The sequence below is a fragment of the Vicugna pacos genome, chromosome 3 (genome assembly GCF_048564905.1).
Source record: "Vicugna pacos chromosome 3, VicPac4, whole genome shotgun sequence".
Lineage (NCBI taxonomy): Eukaryota > Metazoa > Chordata > Mammalia > Artiodactyla > Camelidae > Vicugna > Vicugna pacos.
Window position 1 is genome coordinate 120,222,427 of NC_132989.1, and position 23,585 is coordinate 120,246,011.

At 52.1% G+C, this 23,585-nt stretch overlaps 2 protein-coding genes across 7 annotated transcripts in view; one reads left to right on the forward strand and one right to left on the reverse strand.

Annotated features, from left to right (window-relative positions):
- Positions 1 to 384: 384 nt before the first annotated feature.
- TRIP13 (thyroid hormone receptor interactor 13) lies at positions 385 to 18,731 on the reverse strand. Of its 3 annotated transcripts, none has more exons than XM_031676909.2 (14): positions 18,476 to 18,731; positions 17,573 to 17,738; positions 13,244 to 13,373; positions 12,493 to 12,548; positions 11,715 to 11,805; positions 10,558 to 10,630; positions 7,902 to 7,965; positions 7,039 to 7,125; positions 6,715 to 6,821; positions 5,583 to 5,736; positions 2,846 to 2,958; positions 1,624 to 1,693; positions 1,200 to 1,319; positions 385 to 696 (listed from the first exon to the last, which is right to left on the reverse strand). In XM_031676909.2, the coding sequence occupies exons 1-13, from the start codon at positions 18,565 to 18,567 to the stop codon at positions 1,224 to 1,226; spliced, it is 1,299 nt and encodes a 432-aa protein (XP_031532769.1). In that variant the 5' UTR covers positions 18,568 to 18,731; the 3' UTR covers positions 385 to 696; positions 1,200 to 1,223. The 3 variants fall into 3 exon arrangements, with proteins under 3 accessions (XP_031532769.1, XP_031532768.1, XP_031532770.1); XM_031676908.2 differs by having other exon boundaries at positions 385 to 735; XM_031676910.2 differs by having other exon boundaries at positions 385 to 753.
- Positions 18,732 to 18,770: 39 nt separating this feature from the next.
- Positions 18,771 to 23,585, forward strand: part of BRD9 (bromodomain containing 9) — a 28,548-nt gene continuing 23,733 nt past the window's right edge. For 3 of the 4 annotated variants that reach the window (XM_072958897.1, XM_072958898.1, XM_072958899.1), the window contains exons 1-5: positions 18,771 to 18,934; positions 19,474 to 19,688; positions 19,983 to 20,115; positions 21,546 to 21,606; positions 22,000 to 22,144. In XM_072958897.1, coding sequence (XP_072814998.1) covers positions 18,883 to 18,934; positions 19,474 to 19,688; positions 19,983 to 20,115; positions 21,546 to 21,606; positions 22,000 to 22,144 — 606 coding nt within the window. In that variant the 5' untranslated portion in view covers positions 18,771 to 18,882. The remainder of the gene's footprint in view (positions 18,935 to 19,473; positions 19,689 to 19,982; positions 20,116 to 21,545; positions 21,607 to 21,999; positions 22,145 to 23,585) is intronic. The other variant, XM_072958900.1, reaches the window with a different exon arrangement.

Here is a 23,585-nt window from a genome sequence, read left to right on the forward strand (position 1 = left end):
AGGAACAGGATGTCTGAGCAGGGCCCCGACATAACCCCCCTGACCTGTCTGAACCTCTGAGCCTGCAGAGGTACCCCAACTCCCCCTAACAGGGATTAAGCAGCACAGCCCATCTGGGGACCTGCCGGCCCCCTCAGAGGAGGGAAGAGGCCACACCCCAGCTGAACTGCAGGAGGGAACAGCCCCGGCCAGACTCTGGGGCGTCACCAAGGGGCTGTGAGCATTCAGAAACTTCGGGCACGTTCTCGGGACACAGGACCCCATCCCCACAAAGACCCAGGGGTGAAGAGGCCCAGAGACCCCAGCACGGCTGCATGGAGCCGGTGAGCAATTTTTAAATAAAGCTCAAAGCACTTGGGAGAGATAAGAGAATCAAACTGAAAATTCTGGGGAAAAAATTTTAATACTTAAAAAGTTCTATAACAAACAGTAACACGTTCTTTTAAAAATGTGTACACAACACTAATCCGGAATTTATTTTGCCATGAGATAAAAGCAAAACAACATTCTGCAGAGCACACCAGTTATTGACTAGTTTATTCTACACCCGCTGAGAAGGTGCGTCTTCATTTGAGCCGAGACCGCTGTCACTGAACAAGCAAGTCGGGGCGTCCCCGTGATGCTCCCGCGCTGACCGCCAGGGAGGCCGCCCCAGGCCAGCCGCAGCTCTCCCACAAACAGCACCGCGTCTGCTTCCTGCGGAGAACACTTGACCTAGAATTTGTTCCTCGATTTCTGTAACACAGGAACGGGCTTTTCTTATTCATCAGACAGCCCCCAAAACGCCTGCGCTGAACACACACGCTCACGGGAGGAAGGGCCGCCGCCCTGTCTGGCGGGATGTGCACGGGTTCAACGCTGTGATCACGCTCTTATCTGGGACGACACAGTCTCCCCTCTGCTCACGTAAACCTGACATCAGCCATCTTTTCTAAGCAAAACCTGTCAGCACTCTGGGTCCAATCACGGAGGCAGGATCCAGGACAGCCCTCCACAGAGCTCTGTGGTCCTCTCTCAGAACAGCAGAACGACAGGCTGCTCGTCTGCTAACGCGCACTTAGAGCTACGAGGACACAACGCGCTCCGTGAGCACCCCGGCCTGTGGGTGTCCAGCCTGCAGGTCCCAGCCGTGGGCTCGGAGTCTCCCAGGGCGGCTGGGCCACGAGGGAAGCGATGCTGCTTCCTAGCTGTGAGCTCACCGAGAACGTGGGGGGGAACTCCGGTCACATGCAAGAGGAGAGCTTCTTTCTCTCCTCAAACTGCTTGTCCACTGCCAGAGACAGGGCCTGGAGGAAGCCCTCGATGGTGACGGTGGGGGCCTGGAAAGACAGATAGCATCGTGGAGGTCCTGGCGCTCGGCAGGGCCGCCCGGCAGCACCCACCCACCCAGCGCGAGCACCTGAGGAGGCAGGGAGGCCTGGACGTGAGCCCTCGATGTGCCAAAGGACGTGGGCAGGCACCCGGCCCTGCCTCCCGCTGCCTGAGGAGCCCGTCACATTAGAAACAATGAAATGAGGCAGAAGCCCCAACGGTGGCAAGTGGGGCTCAGTGAGGCCACATCCTGCCGGACAGAACAGGCGGTGGTGAAGCAGGGCCCAGAGCAGAGAGCGGCTGGGGGCTCACCTGAATGTACAGCGCGTGAGCCAGGAAAGGGAGTTTTCTCAGGACCCGACCGCTGAGGCCTTCGCTCTTCCTGTGAAGGTAACCAGCTTGGGGACGTCAACACCACACGGACAGCCACACGTGTCATGACTAGTCCCTGATATCCCTCCCTGACAGCCCCTCACGGGGGGCTGGTCTCCCGCAGGCCGCAGCCACTGCTCCCGCAGGGACGGGGTCCTCGCTGCCCTGACACCGTGCACGGCACAGGATGAGGGGGGTACCCAGCTGGCACTTGGGTTCCCCAAGAAACCAGGCTGGTTCAACGTCTTGAAGAATTTTTGCACAAGTCTCTGAACCATTGTCCTCTGTCCCACCACAACAACTTTAAATCTCTTCAACAGACAGTACCTGTGAGCCCACCCCCCCACCCAGCATCACCACCTGAGGTCACCCGCACACACAACGCCCGCGGCCTTCCTGAATTCTCCCCAGTTTATCCAAATTCTAACTGTCTTTCAAGGCTCTGCTCCATTTCGGGCCTTCCCTTCCCCACCTGTGGATCACAAGGACACCTGAGAGCCTGAAAGTGCCACCAGCCTGGGCCTCGAGCTCGTGCACCTGGGACTCCTGGTGCTCACATGTCTCTCTGTGTCCAGGCAGCAGGACCAAACGCTTTCCTCTTTCCCAAAGCACCAAGCTCCTGCCCTAACTGTTTAACTGTTTACTCTGCTTGGCAAAGCAAAAGCGTCCGTTTCTAATGAACTTTTTTTAGCTTGGTTTTTTTCCTTACACTTTTTTGGGGCAGGGGTAATTATTCTTATTAACTTTGCTCTTATTTGTTTGTTGTTTGCTTGCTCATTTATTTGCTTAATGGAGGTACTGGAGATGGAAGCCAGGACCTCGTGCGTGCTGAGCGTGCACCTCTACCACTGAGCTACACCCGCCCCTACAAGATTCCATTTTCTTTTCTTGCCAACAAACACTGCCTAAGGCAGCACGAGGGCCTTACTCTGAACGCCTGGCACGTCTTCATTGTCCACCAGGACCTCCGGGAGGGTGCTGACCTCTGCCCTCCGGTCCAGGAGTGCAGGGTTGGAGGTGAGGCGCTTTCGATGCGTGTGTGACGCCCTGGGAGCCAAGCCCTGTCATGTGACCCCTAACCACCCCCGCTGCCATGCGCAGTCACAGCTCCCCGATGCCAAGGCAAACGGCTCCTCCCGGTGACAGGGCGCCCCGCACACACCTCGAGATCTCGCTCAGGAGGAGGCTCAGCTTGGACACGTTGTTCTCGATGAACCCGATCATCTCCAGCTCACGGAGGGTCAGCAGCTGCTGGCGGGGGTATATGATCTGACACTGTGGGGACAGGGGCGTGTCAGCCACAGGGACAGCACTCAGCAGGCAAGTACACGTCTTGCCACGCCTCAGAAAGGCAAACAGGGCTGCCGGACCTGCGGGCTCTCACCTCCACCCCAGCGGCTGCTTCTGAGAGAGATAAGAATGCAGAGAGCAAAATGCGTCTCAGAAACACAGCGTCTCAGCCTCCTCCACGCGGCCCGAACCACAAGCCAGGCAAGGAGCTCAGCAGCTGAGCGCGGGCTGGTAACCAGCTCCAGTGACGTGTCACAACCCAGGACGGGCAGAGGGCCCTGGAGCCGGGACCTGGCCAGCCTCTCAAGGAGGGTCTCTTTTCACTGCTGTCCAGTTCAGATTCTTACTTGGGGGACCGAAAGCCTCCAGCTGACACGAACCCGGGTCTTCGCGTTCACCTCACAGACCACGTGTCTGCACGCTGGACGCCCTCCCGGGTGCCCATGCTGCCCACTACTGATGCATCCAGCACAGCCGTGGGCTCAGGAGCCAGGAGAGGAGGAGGAAGGAGCAGCCTTCTCTGCACCTGTTTAGCTTTGGTGACGGTTGCAAGGAGAACTAAGCAACAGGGTTTGTGCCAGGGGACTTCTGACCTCCCATCTGACTCAGTGACACTCCTCAGGCCTCTGCAGCCTCCCCGGACAGCCCTCACGGCCCCTCTCGTGACACAAGCCATCCGCAGGCCCTGGCAGAACATGGGCCACAGTCACAGGCCAACAGTCTTCAGGACCGGCCAGCCTCCACCGCGACATCCTGCCGTCTAATTCCCTATAACCCGTCAGACTGAGAAACGACCCCACCCACGCGCTCAGCTGCCAGGTGAAGCCTGCATGCACGGCTCCCGCTCAGCACACCCTCTAGGCACAGCATAGTGTGCGGCGCGGAGGGGAAGCCTGGCGCCCCCAGCGGGCGCGGCGCTGCAACATCTCCGCCGATCACGTCAGAGCTCCACCAGCCCCACCCTTCTCTCCATGGCACAGGAAAGCAGGACGCGGCGTGCACGCCAGGGCAGTGCACTCTGGGCTGAGACTAGCTCCTTCCCCCATCAGAGGCTGTCATCCTTGCAAGGATGTGGGGGCCCAGACTGTGAAGTGACTGAGTCACTGCCACCGTGCCCTTGACGCTGCCAGAACATGGGGCCACAGAGACACCAACGCTGAAGCCGACAACTGCCCTGTGAGCTGTGACCCCCAGTCCAGTGACTGTCCTGTGAGCTGTGACCTCCCAGTCCCGTGACCTCCCTGTGAGCTGTGACCCCCCAGTCCAGTGACCTCCCTGTGAGCTGTGACCCCTAGTCCAGTGACCTCCCTGTGAGCTGTGATCCCCCCAGTCCCGTGACCTCCCTGTGAGCTGTGACCCCCCAGTCCCGTGACCTCCCTGTGAGCTGTGACCTCCCAGTCCCGTGACCTCCCTGTGAGCTGTGACCCCCCAGTCCCGTGACCGCCCTGTGAGCTGTGACCCCCCCAGTCCCGTGACCTCCCTGTGAGCTGTGACCCCTAGTCCAGTGACCTCCCTGTGAGCTGTGACCCCCCAGTCCCGTGACCGCCCTGTGAGCTGTGACCCCCCCAGTCCAGTGACCTCCCTGTGAGCTGTGACCCCCTAGTCCAGTGACCTCCCTGTGAGCTGTGACCCCTAGTCCAGTGACCTCCCTGTGAGCTGTGACCCCTAGTCCAGTGACCTCCCTGTGAGCTGTGACCCCCCCAGTCCAGTGACCTCCCTGTGAGCTGTGACCCCCCAGTCCAGTGACCTCCCTGTGAGCTGTGACCCCCAGTCCAGTGACTGTCCTGTGAGCTGTGACCTCCCAGTCCCGTGACCTCCCTGTGAGCTGTGACCCCCCAGTCCCGTGACCTCCCTGTGAGCTGTGACCCCTAGTCCAGTGACCTCCCTGTGAGCTGTGACCCCCCCAGTCCAGTGACCTCCCTGTGAGCTGTGACCCCCCAGTCCAGTGACCTCCCTGAGAGCTGTGACCCCCCAGTCCCGTGACTGCCCTGTGAGCTGTGACCCCCCCCCAGTCCAGTGACTGCCCTGTGAGCTGTGACCTCCCAGTCCAGTGACCTCCCTGTGAGCTGTGACCCCCCTGTGAGCTGTGACCCCCCCTAGTCCAGTGACCTCCCTGTGAGCTGTGACCTCCCAGTCCCGTGACCGCCCTGTGAGCTGTGACCTCCCAGTCCCGTGACCTCCCTGTGAGCTGTGGCCCCCCAGTCCCGTGACTGCCCTGTGAGCTGTGACCCCCAGTCAGGAGAACCCCGTGGACCAGGACCACCATCCTTCTCCTCCTTTCAGGGGAGGAAATGGAGGCCAGAGAGCAGGCTACTTGCAAAGGCCGTGAGGACCAGGAGTGCCCGCACCCTCCACTCGTCATCCACAGACTGGCAGCTCAAACAATCATGAGGATCATTTTGTCTCAAAAGAGCAAAACTGAGTCAGCGGCCACGATTTCAGCTCAACCTGTGAGGTACAACAGCAGCAGTGTCCAGCCTAACAGGACAGCTGATGCCACGCTGGGGCACTTCACTCTGTATTAGAGCCGGTATTTTAAACTACGCTGGTGAGTTAAGAAAATTTGGGGAATCTAACCGATTAGGAGAGTCAAAAAGAAATCAAGGTACCTTCATCAGCTCTTCCACGCAGGAGAGGTAGATTTTGAAGATGGCTGCTGCAGAGGGCGGCCCAATGTACTGCCTGATGTCTGCCCTGTCCACGAAGGCCACATCGATCCTCTCCGTGATGTTGGAGGTGGTCAGGATCACCACGTTGGAGTGCCTGCAGGCAGAGAGTGAGGGCCAGTCACCCTGCCCCAGATGCCACCACACCTGACCTGACAGAGGGTGTCAGGACAGAGGGCCGCCCAGGTCCCAGGCGTTCAGCCGGCGCCCCTCAGCCGGCCACACTCCCACACCCTGAGCTCCTGCCTGACCCCCGGTCCTGCCAGGTCTTCCTGGCTGCAACACAGCAGACCCTCCGGGCCTTGCTCTGGTTGCTGCCCTGCCTCCTGGAAAGCTCTCCCAGACCCCAGACCCCTGCTCGACAGCTCCCCATCTCCTTCACCCACAGTGAAGCCCTCACCTCTGTCAGCATCCCTGACTGCCTCGTCTCCTGAACCCCCTGCACCCACACCCCGCCCGGGCATGGCCACACGACAGCCCATCATGCAGCTCCCATCACCCCAACATGCTATGAATAGTGAACTACTTATGCCGTCCACCTGCTGCTCTCCAGTCTCTAGTGCCCAGACTCCACGAGAGAGCCACTACTGTCCGGCCGGCTCACTCAGAGCTGGCAGAGGGCGTGCTGGAGCGCGGCACAGAAGAGATGGGGGTTCTCGCTTGTCCATCACCTCCCCGGCAGTCAGGTTGGTAGGAGCCACCCCTAGAGCAGATCAGCTATGGGCACCTGACCACAGGCCCTAGACCTGCAGGGCTGCGCTGCAGAGACACGAAATCTGGCCCCACCAAGGACGAGCAGAGGGACGGGTGGTGTTGGCACTAACGCTGGACGCTTCGTTCTATACTTCTCGGCAGGTGTGTGTTTTCCCCACACCCAAGTTTCATTTTACACTTTTAATACTTTAAGAAAGTAAACTGCACTTAATTTCTAAAAAGTGCATTTAGCACATGCTGCCTCAAACATGGAACCAACAGAGCCAACACCAACTCCAGATATGTTCTTGGCTAGGAAAGCTGGGTGTGCGGGCGAGAGGAGCCCAGGCGTCTCCCACAAGTCGTTGGGTCAGGGCGCTACCTTTTAATCTGATCGATCTGGGTCAAGACAGCGTTGACCACGCGGATGGCATCTGAAGGCTCGGTGCCCGCCCTGCAGGCATTTCGGGCGGCCGTGAGGCTCTCCACCTGTGGGGACAGGCAATGGGGCACAGTCAGCTGAGCCTGAGGATGAACACATGTGTGGGTGTGCACGTGCCCACCTGTGCTGGGAGCCTGGTGTGAGGGGGCCGAGGGCAAGGACTGCAGGACACGGAGCCTGAAGAGGCCGCAGCCCGTAGGGCTGGTGGTGTCACCCCATCTTGAGCTCCCTCCAGCCACAGGTTTAGAGTCCAAACACACCTACCTCGTCAATCAGCACAAACACCAGAGCATCTTTATCATCAATCAAGTCCTGAATCTTCTGGAACATCCTAGTCACCAGCTTGCCACTCTGGAAGTAAAACACTCTTTTGTTGTCAACGTGCACTCACCAAGCTGCCCGGAGCACACGTGCGCTCTCTGCCCTCACCTGGCTTCACTGACCCCAGGTGGGTCAAGCCCACAAGCCCACAGTCTCCTGAAGGCCCCTCAGAAAATTCCTGGAGCCAGAGAAGCCCGGTCTATAGAGAACTCAGATGGCCTCCCCTGGCGTTGGGCTGCAAGGTTTGGACAACTCGCACCTCAGCTCACCTGGGTGTCTTCCCATCTTCCCTTCCCAGCTGTCCTCATGACCAGGATGGCATGGTCACAGATGCCAACGTGCAAACTGGCGAGGTGCACCCCTCACGGGCCCTCCCTGTCCCCACTCACCATCCACCTGGGGACCTCCTGACATGGGCGCGGGGCAGGGCCCTTCAGAGGTAAGGGTGTGACATCACCTGGTCCGAGCCCCTTGGTTTACGGATGGCAAATGAGGCTCAGAGCCCCGAGGGCATGCTCAGCTGAGGGGTGCAGATCCCTTTCTCCTCAGATAACACTGAGTGCCTATCCCAGTCAAAGGTCTGGATGGGACTGGCAAAGGGTCCTCTCGGGGCTCAGACTATTTCTAAGTTACTGCGTAGCTCTGGAACTTTCCTCTGACCACAAAGTCAGCCCCTTGTTCACTTTCCTGTTTCTACTTATTTCCCTCCTAAAGCTCTGGGAGGACAAAGTTTGCCTAATCTACGGGATGACCTTTCAACTACACGGTTGATGATGTAGAGAATTAGAACTGATATTAATACTTACTTCTGAAAACCACTTAGAAAAGAGGCTGTGGCTGTTTATTTCAATTAACTGGCCGTACCGGTACCTAAGACAGCAGAAGAGAGTCAGGGAAACTGTGACAAGTCAGTCCCACAGCATCCTGGGCGGCAGCTGCCTCTGCCTCTTCAACGTGACATCTCTCAAATGTCCAGCAGGGTAAGAATGACACTTTGTTAAAGGGACCATGCGACTGAGGTCCCTAGTAACCAGCACACTAAAATAATCATGGAAAACCAACAAGATGCATCAACATTGACAGTTCTAGTTAGAGCAAATTAAATTCCTCAGACTGAACAGCATTTTCATTTGAATTAAAGCAGGAATAAAATCTAATTTTTAATGTACCTGTAATTTACATTTCTATATTTAAAAAAGCATCATGGGTACCAATACAGTGAATGAAGCAAAAGCACCAGAAGTGTTTTGGTCAGAGCTGAACATTTCCCCTTCCTTCCACAAGACCCTAAGGAATGCGACGATTTGTTTTCTAGCACGAGATCACTTCCTGCAAGCCTAGAGCTCTGGAGGGCTCAGAGGGCCAGAAGCTGGCCTGCACACACACTGACTGCAGCCAGCACTCACCACCAGGCACCCACAGGGCGGCGAGAGGCCTGGACACACTGAGCTCTTCCTAAAATCAAGCAGGAGACAGAGGCAGGGGAGAGCCAACTCCCAGGTCCTCTTCTCTTTCACGTCAAAAGCCCACAGGAAACACGTAACTACTTTCAGAAGCATCACTGGTTGAAAAAGACCATTTACTAACTCTATTTACAAGATGGGGCCGGGGGGGAGGGGGTAGACCACCTAACAAATGCAGACTGCGCTGAATGTTAGACAAAATTAAGTATTAAACATTTGGATCATTAACTGAAGTGGGCAACAAGACTTGCTAAGGTTTCTTTTTGCCACGAAATACACATTTCCACTTTCTTGTACTGGAAAAAGTCTTATTTTCCATAATAACATCTTCGCTCTCTGGTGTTTTAGGAAACTGGCCCTAGAGATCTTTAAACACAGATGCATTTCAATACGTCAAGACAAAGGCCAAGTTACCGTGCATGAAGGATTGAAATAAAGCAGTTTCCCTACTTACAAGCCGTTTTTGAAAAAAAAAAAGGCATTTAAAAGTGTATCTCATAGGATTTCCTCTTCTAAACTCACATGGATTAACAGGTAGCAGATTTACCCTCTGCCTTAACAAACTCAGAGTGGGCAGAACAAACGAAACAGTGCCTGAGGTAGGTGGACAACAGGTGTTGGAGGACTGGGACCCCAAGAGAAGAGAAATAAGGGCACAACTGCCCTGACTTTCTGCCTAGAGCACCTTCCAACTGTGACCCTGGAGGGTACCCAAGAAGAGCACAGCCGTCATGCTGAGCGAGGGGTCAGAGGTCAGAGTTCAGGAGCCTGAGGTGTCTGGAGGCCACAAAGCAGAGTTCCAGAAGGTCGGGAGATACACAGGAATAAATCTCTGGAAACCATCCTGGGGCCCCGAATCTTTACCGGACACTCAGGTGTGTGAATCGGGAAACCTCCGTTTGAGGCCCCGGTGGCCACGGTGGAGGGAACTGAGACCCCACCTGTGCAGTGAGACTAGACTACACCAAGACCCCTCTGACAAAGCTTAAGGACAAACCTCGAAAGGATCACACTGAAGCATCAGTAACCAAAGTGCAAAAGCAGAACAAAACTCAGCAGCCGTTGAATAAAGAGAATCCAGATGCTTCAAGTCACAATGTTTAGTCAAAATCTACCTGACACATCAGGAAGCAGAAACACCTGACCCAAAACCAGAAAAAAAAGACTCAGGCGTGATGGTGATGGAAGGAGCAGACAGGAGCATAAAACAGCTATCACACACTTCCTCAAGCATTTTAACAAGAACATAATGAGCTGAGAAATCTAAGTATAAAAGAAACCAAATGGAAGAAAAGAGAGAAGAAAAGTACACTGTCCAGAGAAGAAAAGTACACTGTCAGAGATGAAAATTACACTGAACAGAATTAAAAGCAGGCCAGGTACTGCAGAAAGCTATACAAAATGAAACACAGAAACTTTTAAAACCCTGAAAACACAAAAGAGCACATCAGTGGCCTGTGGGACAGGGTCAGGCCGTCTAACATGGGAGTAAGTCAAGCCCCAGACAAGGCGGCAGAAAGCAAGGGATTAGCTGAAGAGATAAGGGCCAAATAGTTTTTAAATGTGATGAAACTGTGAAGCCCACAACTGACAGGACTTAAGGAGAAGCGGACGCAGCACTGAAGGCTCGGATGCCCCTCCACAGCAGCACACTAGCAGACTGGTGGTCTGCGTGGACACCGAGCACCCCGAGCTGACATCCCTGGAACATCCCTCGACAAGGGCAGAGACACGGTATTCTAAGCGAACATGGGACAGCCACCAGGAGAGGCCATGCAGTCATAAAGCAGGTCTCAAACACGTTTCGAAAGACTGACAAAGTAACTCGAGACTATGCTGAGTACAGAGGAATTCGCTAATTTATGCTGAAAGAGGGGGACTCACTATTCATGCAAAATGGTTAAAAAGTAAAAACAGCTTCCGTGGAAAACTGAAATACTCAGTTGAAGAGCAAGCAATCCCATTTCGGCCGTCTTCTCCCTCCAATTACTGAAGTTACCTGCTTGAGAGTCTAATGGTCAACTTCTGGGCTAAAGCTTTACACAGGGACGTTTTTCCAGTTCCTGGAGGACCTGTAAGAAGATGTGAGCAAATGTGGTTTTAAGTCAGCGCTCTCCCAGGCTTCCCACAGCAGTAACAGTTGCATCACCAATAGAACATGAAACAGGCAGATGAGGAAACACCAGCAGTGTGCTCCTGTCCACAGGCCCTCTGGCTTCCTGGTCTGAATCTTCACTTATGCCCAATGTCCTCTGTGAAACCCAATGATTATGAAAATCCACCTTTCAATGGTCAAGCGCTCTTCTCAATGACCATCAGGACGTCTGCTATTTCTGAAGCCCATGGGCCGCCATCTTTCACTACAGCTGCTTACACACGGGCCAAAGCCCACACTAAGCAGGGAGGGCAGGAGGGCCAGCGCCCCACCAAACAGCTTCTTGCCCCACGTGTGTGTCACCCAGAACAAGGTCCTGCAGGACCCGGGTGACCCGTGTGGAAAACGCACCCAAGAGGGAATGCTCACTTTCTGCAAGTGTTTTTCGTAATTCAAGAGAAAATGTGCAACCAATTCTAAATGGAAAATAACTCATCACGCTAATTAAAACATGTTGATTGTCTACTCTGAGCCTGGTATTAAGACAACTTGCCAGCGTATATGCTATTTAAAAGACACTAACTACTCTCTTGAAATTGTATACAAGCCTACAATCTTTGGGTTGTCTCTCAATTCCTTTCTCTCTGGGGACTTAAGGAAAAAACAAAAAGGTACTGTTCCCCAAGAACCAGACAGGGTTCTGTAAAGTGTGGCCTTTGCGGCTCACTACCTATCAAGTGACGCTCTAAGGATGTCACAGAGAAATATGAGGTGACTGCTATCTTCAGGAGTCTATGACCAGCTGGGGAAACAGGCAGTTACTTGAAAGTTTAATAATAGTATAAAAAGTCACAAGGCATAATCAGGTGGCAGCCAAATGAAGGGTCAAGTAACCAAAGCCCAGAGAGCGTGGGCCCAGTCGGCTTCACAGGGGAGAATGTTCTAGGGCAATTCTGAGTCCACCGTAAGAGGAGCTACAGCTCCTCACAGAAGGACAAAGGTCCAAGCAAAAGTCTGATTTTGTGCAGCTTCTCTCGCCATGTGAAACCTGGACGCTTTACCATGAAGCAGCACCACCCGGTTCCAGGTGATGAGGTTGCTGTCGACATTCTTGTCTGAAAACAGTAACGTTGTCATCACATAATCAAGGAGCTGAGTGAAAAAAGGAAAAATTCAGATAAAGGTATGAGGAAAGCCAAGGCTCCCACTACACGTTGCCCTAAGTGAGCAGAGGGGACGGAGGTCCTCCAAGACTGCCAGCACCAGACACCAGCCGGACCCCGGTACTATTGTAAGGTCACATTTATTTAAAACCCTAACCAACAAAACAACTGAGGGACACACCAAGTAAGAGCAAGCTCCTTCCTCTGGGACGACATGGCAGTGGACAAGCACATGGCTCGTTCACTAAAGAACAGCAGCCGGGCTCTGCAGTCAGCTGTGGCGGCCCCAAGTGGCCTGGGGTGGAGCAGGGCGGTGGGGACAGACTTCTAGTGTCCCCCTAGTGTGCAGAAGGACCCTTCCCCTTGGAGGGGGTTCAGACATGGTAGAATTTGCTCAGACCTGCCCACCTGCTCTGTCCACCCCTTGGCACTGTGGGTTCCTAAGAGTGTGACCCAGCGCAAGGGGTCTTCACACTCTGAACCCTCCCCCTTCTCCCTCGGGAACTCCCCAGAGACCAGCTCCACTCGGAAGCAATCCCAGAGGACAGGCATCAGGACACAGGCTGCTAGTAAGCAGCATTCCCAGAAGTCTATCTGAGTCAAGTGTGCCAGAGAGCAGCACAATAATGATTCTACTTCAAATAATGGGGCCTTTTGGGAAAAAAGCACAACTCACATGAGATTTGACTTCCACATCATACACCAGGCTGTCCCAAAGCCCATGGAATTCAGCTGAGAGAATAAAACAAAAACCTAACTTTAGGAAAGCAAGCCTTGCCCCTACTGGTCAGGGCTGCCCTGAGCCGCTGATGCTCCCCACTGCTCCATGTGTGGTAGGCTAAGATGCTGGTCACAGGGATTTCAAATTTTTTAAATTGTTCTTAAAATTAAAGATGCAAAATAAATGATAGTCACATGTGACCCAGTACAGGAGTGACCTTTCCATCGTATTATTATGCACAGCTGTCCTTGTGGACCTGCACCTAGACACAAGCACACACCCTAGACCCACCAGCCTCCCCACAAGCTAACACTTGGGCAAGGCAGAGTGGCAGGTCTAGTCTACATGTTAGGATGCCAAGCATAAAACTTGATGACTGAATTAATCCCAGGATTCTATCTGCTAGAACCCATTGGCAAAGTTCATGGAGAAGCATCGAGAAGGAGGAAGGAGTGGTCCCACAGGACTGACCAACTGGGCAGGAAAGAAGGGCACCACTGTAATTCTCAATGAGCGACCCACCCAAATGGTCTTATATTGGAAATCTCTCTTCTTTTGCGATATACTTTCCAGTTCATAACAGATAAAATGCCCTAAAATCCTATAAAACAGACAGACAAAATCTTCTTGGCAAGTCCAAGGTGTGTGCCATCTTCTGATCCCCCCATATTTGGCATGCTCCACCTACTGTTAATGTCACAGGTACCTGCAGGCAGAACCCAATGATTTGCTGCAATTATATTTTCTGTCTCTTCCTCCAAATTTTCACTGCTGGGGCCATCTTCATTTAGCTGGAAGATGTGAAGTGCAATAGTGCATGCGCTCAAATCAATGGGCTGTGATGAGAATGAGAAGAAAAAAACAAATAAATCTACACAAATTGAAGATAACTCACTTTTAAATTCTAGCTATAAAAATTAGGAGCTATCCAATAAGTTCAAAAAAACCAAAAAGAAAGGAACTCAAGCATAACACAAAAGAAAACCATCAAATCACAAAAGGAAAAACAAAAAGAAGAAAGGAAGAAAGAATTAATATAAAATCAACTGGAAAACAAAGTTTAAAATGACAATAAATACATACTTATTAATAGTTACTTTAAATGTCAATGGACTAAATGCTCCAATCAAAAGACATGGAGTGGCAGACTGGATAATAAAACAAGAACCTAAAATATATTTGGTAATAAAACAAGAACCTACAAGAGATCCACTTAAGGGATACACAGTGAGGGGATGGAAAAAGATACTTCATGGAAATGGAAATGACAAGAAAGCAGGGGTAGCAATACTCCTATTAGACAAAACAGACTTTAAAACAAAGTCCATAAGGAACAACCCAAGAAGAACACAACGTAACAATAAAAGGATCAATAGAAGAAGACATTACACTCGGTAACACATGCACCCAGTAAAGGATCACCTAATACATAAAATACTAACAGACGTAAAGGGAGAATTTGATGGGCATTCAATAATAGTAGATTTTAACACCCCACTGACATCAATGGACAGATTTTCTAGACAGAACATCAATACGGCAACAGAAATCCTAAAAGACACAAGAGAACAGCTGGGCTTAATTGAGATCTCTAGGACACTACAACCAAAAGAAACAGAATATACATTCCTTTCAAGTGCACATGGGAACAAACTTTAGGATAGGCCACATACTAGGACACAAAATAAGCTTCAGCAAATTTAAGAGGATAGAAATTATTTCGAGTATCTTTTCTGACCACAATGGCATGAAACTAGAAATCAACTGCAGAAAGAAAAACGAGGAAAAAATGATCACATGGAAACTAAACAACATGATACTAAAAAATCAATAAGTCAACAATAAAATCAAAGAGGAAGTAAAAAATATCAAGACAAACAACAATGAAAACACAATCATACAAAATCTATGGGATGCAACAAAAGCAGCCTTAAGAGGGAAGTTCATAGTGATGTCTCCCTCAAAAAACAAGAAAAACCTCAAACCACCTAATCTACCACCTAAAAGAACTAGACAAAGAACAGACAAAACCTAAAGTCAGCAGAAGGATGAAAATAACAAAGAACAGAGGGGAAATAAATACAATAGATTAAAAAAATAGAAACATTTATAAAACCAAGGGCTGGTTTTTCACAAGGATAAACAAAATCAACAAACCTCCAGCCAGGATTATCAAGAAGAAGAGAGAGGACCCAAATAAAGAAATAAATGAAAAAGGAGAAATAACTGATACCACAGAAATACAAAAGACCCTAAGAAAATACTATGAATAGTTTTATGCCAAAAAAATGGACAACCTAGAGGAAAGGGACGCGTTTCTAGAAACATACAGCCTACCAAAACTGAATCAAAAAGAAACAGATCATTTGAACAGATCAATCACTAGAAGTGGGAAAGGATCTATTTAAAAAATAAACAAACAAACAACCTCTCTGAAAATGAAAGTTCAGACCAGATGGCTTCCCTGGGGAATTCTACCAAACATACAAAAAGTAACTTACACCCATCCTTCTCAAACTCTTCCAAAAGACTGAAGAGGAGGGAAGACTCCTGAAGTCATTCTGTGAAGCCATCACCATCCTGATATCAAAAGTAGACAAAGACACTACAAAAAAGAAACTTACAGGCCAATATTTCTGATGAATACAGATACAAAAATCCTCAACAAAATATTACCAAACTGAATCCAACAACACATAAAGAGGATCACACACCATGATCAAGTTGGATTCATTCCAGGTCACAAAAATGGTTCAACATGTGCAAATCAAAGTGATACACCACATCAACAAGGAAAAGATGAAAACCACATGACCATCTCAAAAGATGCAGAAAAAGCATTTGATAAAATTGAACATCCATTTATGATAAAAACTCTCACCAAAGTGGGTATAGAAGGAACATATCTCAACATGGTAAAAGCCATTTATGACAAACTGATAGCCAATGTAATACTCAATGGTGAAAAGCTGAAAGCCTTCCCACTAAATTCTAGAGCAAGACAAGGATGCCCACCCTCCCCACTTCTATTTAACATAGCATTGGAAGTCCTAGCCACAGCAACCAGGTAAGAAACAAACAAAAGGTATCCAGATTGGAAGGAAAGACGTAAAATTGCCATTATATGAAAGTGACTTGATACTCCATGTAGAAAATCCTAAAGATTCCACAAAAAAACTATTAAAATAAATGAATTCAATAAGGTAGCAGGATACAAGATTAATATACAGAAATCTGTTGTACTTCTTTACACTAACAATGAACTATCAGAAAGGGAAAGTAAAAAACAAAAAAAAACCCTGTTTAAAACTGCATCCAAAAAAATATCTAGGAATAAACCTAACCAAGGAGGTGAAAAACCTATATGCTGAGAACAATAAAACACTGATAAAGGAAACAGAAGACGATTCGGAGAACTGGAAAGTATCCCTACTCTTGGGTTGGAAAAATACTGTTAAAATGGCCATAAACCCAAAGCAACCTACAGATTTAACATGATTCCTATCAAAGTACCCATGACGTTTTTCACAGAACTAGAATAAGTAATCCTAAAGTTTATAAGGAACCAACAAAAGACCCAAAATTGCCAAAGCAATCCTGAGGAAAAAGAACAAAGCTGGAGGCATAACCCTCCCAGACTTCAAATACTACGTAGCCACAGTAATCAAAACAGCCTAATGTTGGCACAAAAACAGATACACAGGTCAATGGAACAGAATAGAGAGCTCAGAAATAAACCCACATAACTGTGCTTAGGGTGACATTCCTGGAAACCTGTCCTGGTATAATGTTATCGATCATAATTCTAGTCATTATCTTAAAGTGTTGTGTGTCATAAAAACAACCTAATTTCTTTTCCATTGCATTGTAATCAGATCTTTAACCAGTCATTTTTTACTCTTTTGTCGTTTACAGAGTTATTATTTTACTCTAATAGTGATACTTCTACAAGTATGTCTCATCTTCAGAGACATTTATAGAAAGGACTCTGAGTCCCAAAAGGGGAGGAAAGAATAAACATTTTAAAATAACTAATCTTAAATTTGAAATAAAGTAAGTCTTTTCATCCAATCTAATAACTTCTTCCTAATACTATATAATCTTTATTTTTGACCATTAATATCTAATTTTTTATCTTTAAGTTTTTTTTAATTGAACTATAATTGATTTACAATAATGTATTAGCTTCAAAATGATTCAGTTATACGATGTTTTATAGTTCTCAGTATACAGTTCTTTCACATTCCTGGTTAGGTTTAGTGGCCAACACCCACGACCTCCAGTTAGGCTATGCGAACCTGCCCTTCTGCAAGAGCGTAGGAAAGCTCTCCTGTTCCCTTCAGGCTGGCCAAAATTGAGTACTGCGGCATCAGACTTCAGGGTGAAAAACTCTGACAGTGCCACAAACATCAGTCCTAACAGAAGAATGGGGAGGCCCACCTCATCAGCAAATTTTAGTGCCAAACCAATTCATCCAAAATGATTTGTTGTAAGGCAGGAATTGTACAGGTATAAGTGATGCGTCCTCCTGAGGCAGCCATTCTGGGTTGTTTTATAGCGGTAACAGAACTGTCGCCAACACACTCAGCCTCTCACACAAGACTCGTCGTAACTCCCCCACACCTGACACAGTCTCAGTAAGGCGGTGGGTGACACAGTCTATACGCTGGACTAGATGAAGAGCCCCCAGAACTCTGAAGGTCCTGGCACACACTGCGCACCCCACAAACATTTGTTGACTGAGAGAAGAGAGAAGGCACACAGGCCTCATTAGCATGGCCCACTGCTTCATCGTGGTGCAGTCTCAGTTTCTGGTCTGTCTCCTTCTGCACCAAGAGCATCCTGACAGCAGGGCCACGTCTTCTCCAGCACCTGGCTCCTGACTGACAGCCAGGACCTGTCTGAGGCCAAACCAACAGATGAGCAAACCAGTTTCTGACAACACACTACCAAACAGCAAGCACACGACCACGGTGCTGACTTTGTGACCAGCTAGGGGCTGGCTGTTTCCTGGCACTGAGAATCAGTAAGTTACCTGCGAGTCTTTAACCTTCAGCTCTGTGTCAACAATAGACACAGACTGCACATTTCTGGTCAGAAAAGGCTCATCAAACTCAGTCCACGTGTAATCACCAAACACGATGTTATGTCTGTTGAGTAGCTTCCTGACACTCAGCTTTATATCTTCTTTTTTTGCAGTGCTAGGAAAACAAACGAAACACATAAATCAGGTTTAGAGTAAAACACATTTTAGTAGTAAGTGTCTAAAACACCAGAGCACCGGTGAGAAAGCGCAGCAGTTAGGGGTGTGGGCCGAGTGGGCCAGCCTGGGGACGGAAGCCGGTCGGCCCCCGTGGGCAGCCTCGAGTCTCTGTCCTCAGCCTCCAGCAGAAGGCAGCAGGCGACAGCTGGAGCTGGTGCTCGCTGGGTGCCCCTGCGGGGTGGTCAACCCGCCTGGCCTGCTGGGGACAGCGCCCCGCACACGGGTGCGCTCGGAGCAGCGGGAAGCGCGCTCGCCGTGACCGAGGAGGGAACGAACCCGCACCGCGGCCGTCAGGCGTCTGCATCTGGCCAACTCCCCGCCAGCGGTGCCCGCTTTCAGCCTGGCGTCTCCGGCCGCCGCTGCCCTCCGGCCAACCCCGGCCCTCCTGCTCCCGCCAGCCCTTGGACGGCGTCGGGGGCCAGTCCCCTGTGCCAGCACCCCGCGCCCACGCCCCACCGCCGGCAGCCGAGGGGGCTCAGGGCGGGGGGCCACGGACGGTGCCCGCACTTAGAGCTCCCGGGAGAGGCAGTCCAAGCCCCCGGCTTTCCTGGGCCGGGTGGGTCGGGTCCTGTCAGGTCAGGCGGGGCTCGGGGAGCGGACTAGGCCCGGGCAGGTCCGGCCAGGTCGGGGTCGGGCTCAGGGTGGGGACCAGGCCCGGGCCGGGGCCGCGCTCACCTCCCGCTCCGCTGGTGCACCTCCACATGGACAGTCGGTGCCTCGGCCACGCAGGACAGCGCCTGCTTCAGGTCGCCCACGGCCTCGTCCATGGCGCCGCCGCCGCCGACGCCGCCGGGAGCCCCGGGGGCCCGGCCGGAGCGTGGCCGCCGCCGCCTCTCACCCCACACCGCTGCCACCGCTGCCGCCACCGCCGCCTCAGCCCGCCGGCCGCGCCCGAGCTTCGAACCTGCCGCGCTCGGCGAGCCGCCCCTTGACCCGGAAGCGCTGGCGCCGGCGGGCGGGGCCACTTCCGGCCGCGGCGGCTGCTTCCGGTGCGTCCCGGGGAGCTCCGCGGGCAAGGCGGGTGGCCAGCCGGGGCCGCGGGGGCTCCGGCCAGGCTCGCTGCTGCCCTGGGCGCCGCCACCATGGGCAAAAAGCACAAGAAGCACAAGACCGAATGGCGCTCGTCGTACGAGGGTGAGGCCGCGGGCGCGCTTTGTGACGCCGGGCGGGCGGGCGGGCGTTCGCGGCGGCGGGGGTCCCGGGGACGCGGCTCCCGAGCGCCCGGCCGCTCCGCTCCCCGCGGCGTCCTGGAGCAGCGCGCCGAGCGTCTCGTGTTCCGAGGTCTCCCGCCGTTTCCCCGCCTGTGCCCTGGTCCTGCCGCGCCCGGCCCCCCGTCAGGGACGCCGCACGGGGGCGGCTGCAGGGCAGGAGCCGGGGGACAGGAGAGCGGTCTGGCGCGCCCTGCCTGACAGAGACGGAGGGCCTCCCCCCTGGCTGCCCGAGGGGAGGGAAGGGAAGGGGAAGGAGCGCCCTGCCACTGCCTTTCTGCGGGCATCTTCCCCGATGGTTCTGGCGTTCCCCTGCGGTCCACCTTAGTTCAGCCAGTCCCCCCTTCCTGGGCCTTGGTGTTCTCCCCGTGACCCCCACCTTGGACCGGCCATGCTCCCGGCTGGGCAGTACGTGTCTTGAAGCACCGTAAGCACACAGGGTGAAGGCACCACCTCTGCCTACAGATTACGCAGACAAGCCCCTGGAGAAGCCCCTGAAGCTGGTCCTCAAGGTCGGAGGAAGCGAAGTGACGGAACTCTCGGGGTCAGGCCACGACTCCAGTTACTACGATGACAGGTCGGACCATGAGCGGGAGAGACACAGAGAGAAGAAGAAGAAGAAGAAGAAGAAGTCTGAGAAGGAGAAGCACCTTGACGACGAAGAAAGGAGGAAGCGAAAGGTGAAGGAGGGCGCCCAAGAGGCCTGGGGACGGGCGGCGCAGGTGCTTCCCCGCCTCGGGAAGGGGGCGCTCTGTCTGTAGCCAAGCGCGCACCACACAGAGTCAGTCGCTTCAGTTCTGGCTGTTGGTGAAGCGGCCGTCGCCTGAGCCCCCCCCCCCGGGGGGGGCTTGTCAGGGTGGGACCCTGGAGTAAGAGGAGTCTGGAAGAGGGCTTTCTCTCTTGGCTCCCCTGAGAAACAGGAGATGTGTTTAAAGCTGCTTGGTTGCTCTCACTGCCTTGACCCTGCCTGACAGGAGGAGAAGAAGCGGAAACGGGAGAAGGAGCACTGTGACACGGAGGGAGAGGCGGATGATTTCGGTCCTGGGAGGAAGGTGGAGGTGGAACCGCCCCCCGATCGGCCAGTCCGCGCCTGCCGGACGCAGCCAGGCAAGTGCTGGTGCCTCCAGATCCTGGAGCTTTAAGCTAGTCGCTGTGATGTAGTAGTCGGCTTCCTCTCCTTCGACAGAAGGAGGAGGGTCTTCTCTTCTGGGGCCTCACACAGAGCAGCTGGACCTCAGGCTCTTTAAACTTCTAGAGCTGGCCTTGGCTCACCCCTGTCCTGCCTTTTCTTTAAGTCCCTGAGCTAAGAAGAAGTTCATCGTAACGGGGAGGTTAGTGCTGAGGTCAGTTATTTAGGCCACTGAAACGTGCAGCTGCACTGCCCCCAGCAGAGGAAGGCTTCCGGAACGCTCAGGACCCCGTGACCTGTGTTTGGTCACTTCCCTCAGTGCTCTTGGGTGGTCAGGAGGGCCTGGGTCGGAGGCAGGTTTGCTTTCCAGGCATTTCTTTTCTTTGATTTGCTGGGGGAGGTGGGAGGTATTGCAGTCATAGAGTGTTGTTTCCTGATGCCACCCCACCCCTATGTGGAGTCATTCCCGTGATGAACTGTTGGCGCTCAGGCCCCTGGGCATATTGTGGAGCAGAGGTCAGACACAGAGCAGCTGTTCCTCAGAGCAGCGCACCTGCAAAGTTACTGCAGTGACAGGTAATTACGCGCTCAGTCTGGTTACCTGCCTGTTTGAGGCCCTACGTCTCGCGTTTCGCCAGTGTTCCGGAAAAGCCAGTGATCACATGATGCTTTCTTGGACCTATCCTGGTCACTCTCAAGGGGGTCGCTCTTGTGGACCGGCTAGTCTGCACTCATGTTGCACTTTAGCCCTGGAATGAGGTATTTCTCCAAGGAGTCCTGGTTCCTTCCCAACGAAACCGAGATCTGGGTGCTGGGTGTGGACCCCAGTGGACAGAGCCAAGAAAGACCACGCATACATACTTTTGTAGAAGGAAGCCCGTACTGACCTCTTTGTTTACATCCCCCAAAACCATGTTTTCACAGTGTGGGTCCAGGGGCGGAGTTCACAGTAGGAGTCTCCACAGGAGCTTCTCTGTGGGGTGTACTTTATTCCCATTTTACAGATGAACAGTGGCCTGACCAGAAGTTTAGAACTCTCAAGTGAAATGGTATCGGTGCATCCAGGGTCAACTTCTATGTCCACAGGTTTTGCTTGCTCCTCCTTACCTGGTCTGGACTGTGCCAAGAGGGAGAGGGGCTGGGGACAAGCTGATGAGTGTAGCTCCCTGTGGTGGTTCTGAGGAATGTTGGCAGCCTGAGGGGTTTGGGGGACCAGTGCCGGGGGTGCAGCCGAGCTTTGTGGGAACCAAGGCCGCATCTGCTCGTCTTCATACCCAACTCTCATTTGAACCTAAAAAAGCGTGAAACAGGAAGTAGGTAAATAAGTACCATGAATTGGAAGTCACTTTCTAGTGAAGTGATAACGGAGTCCTTTAATCCAGTTTTTTTCTGCTTTTTGAACTATCAGCTGAAAATGAGAGCACGCCTATTCAGCAGCTGCTCGAGCATTTCCTGCGCCAGCTCCAGAGGTAAAGAGCTTGTGCAGGGACGTTTGGGCTGTCTTCTCTCTGCGGTGGGCTGGCCCCCCATCACTTCACCTCTCCTGGGGATGCCCAGACCGCTGGGGTGCACGTACCGTTGGGAGCAAAGCTGGGGGACCCAAGCACCCCTCCATGCTCCATCTGCCGTGAGTCAGCACGGGGGTGTCAGAGACGCCCTGATGTAGCTGTCACGGCTGGAGCCAAGGATGGTAGTTCAGGAATTTTTAGTGTATCCAAAAACAATTTTAAGAAACGTAAATTCCATTTGTTATTTTTAAGGAACAACCTTAAAATTTGGTCAGTTGTATCAATTGTTTTACTGTGAGAGATTTTGTTTTTTGGTGGTTTTCCAGTGTAAATAAAGATGTTTTCTGTTTTCAGGAAAGATCCTCATGGGTTTTTTGCTTTTCCTGTCACGGATGCCATTGCTCCTGGATACTCGATGATAATAAAACATCCGATGGATTTTGGCACAATGAAAGACAAAATTGTAGCTAATGAGTACAAGTCAGTCACGGAATTTAAGGTGCGTTAATTTCAGCTCCTGAAATCATCATGAGGAAGCTCCGTGTGTGTTCACGTCCAGTGGACGCTTCCTGCGTCTTAGATCTTTCCCAGTCTCAGGCGTCTGTATGTGCTGCACCAGCACGGCGTCAAGGAGGTGGGCGGGCTGTGGCCTTCTCTGTGTTTTGGTCTGGAGCTGGCCTGGCCCGCATGTCGCTCCCGTCAGGCGCGCTGCCCTGTAAGCTGCTGTGCGGCGCCGAGGGACATGCTGCCCAGCAGGGGCGCGTTCCGTGTGGCCTGGCTCCAGAATGGGTGTTTATAGAAACATAATTTTCGTGATGCTTAGTTTTGTCTTGTAATATCTGAGAGTTTAATTTTTTTTAGAATAACATATTTTTGTATTTTCTGAGTACTATGTTCTTAACTCTTTTTTTGTTAGCGGCTGTGAAAGGTATGGCTTGTTGGCTTTGGAACTCGGGAAAATCAAAATGAGTGCTTGACGGCACACGGCAGCATCAGTTAGAAGGGCATTCGCTTTCTCTCTTTGGTTCAGTAAACTCTGCAAAAGCTTGGCTTCCTGGTTTACTGATGGGTGGCATTTCTGAGGGGGCTTGCTGACCTGCCGGGGCAACACAGCACACTGAGGACAAAGTGAGAGAGAAAGGGAGTCTTCACAGGCCGACTGGCAACGCCACCACGGGCAGGCAGTCAACAGTAGTCCGTGCCCTGCGGTCCTCGGCCTTTCGTGCCTGCGAGCCCCCGGTTTGGTCACTTGCCCAGTGACAAAGCCAAGACGCGAGTAGCATCCACCTCGTTCTCAAGAGAGTTCTGCACCCACCACGGTTGGGCCCTGTAACGGAGGGGGGCTTCCTGGCATCAGTCCCAGCCCTGGGGACACTGGCACAGCGACCCGAAAAGGGTCCAGGTAGCACCCGCTCCATCAGTGTGATTGGTGTTGGTGGTCATTGTCCATCCTGATGTCCAGCTCACCTGTGCCAGGTGGGTGCCAAGTGACTTGGCTAGCATGATAAACAGGTATCTCGTTTAATGTGCTTTAGGTGTAAGTTGCTCACTGAGATGCTCCTCACTTCAGGGAAGGTGTGTTTCTGACGGTACCAATCTGTAGACAGTTTTGAATTCTGTGGAGAAACCCCAGTGGTAGAGGGCATGCCCACCTCTCCTCCCCTGTTGCTTAGAAGAGTCGGGTGTTTGCTCTCGCTCCTGTGTTAGTCCGAGCTCCTCCCAAAGAGAGGGAGGAGGCTGTTGGGAAGGAAGCGAGGGACCTGTCGCTTTACTCCTCTGACATGGCATGTGTCACAGTCAACACCAGGTACAGACTGTGGCACACTTTCACTGGAATACTTTTTATGCAAGTAAAGACCAATAAACATTTATGAAAATTTTTCAGAAAAAGTTTTTAAAAATTATTCTTTAATTACTCAGCCATAAAAGAGAATGAAATG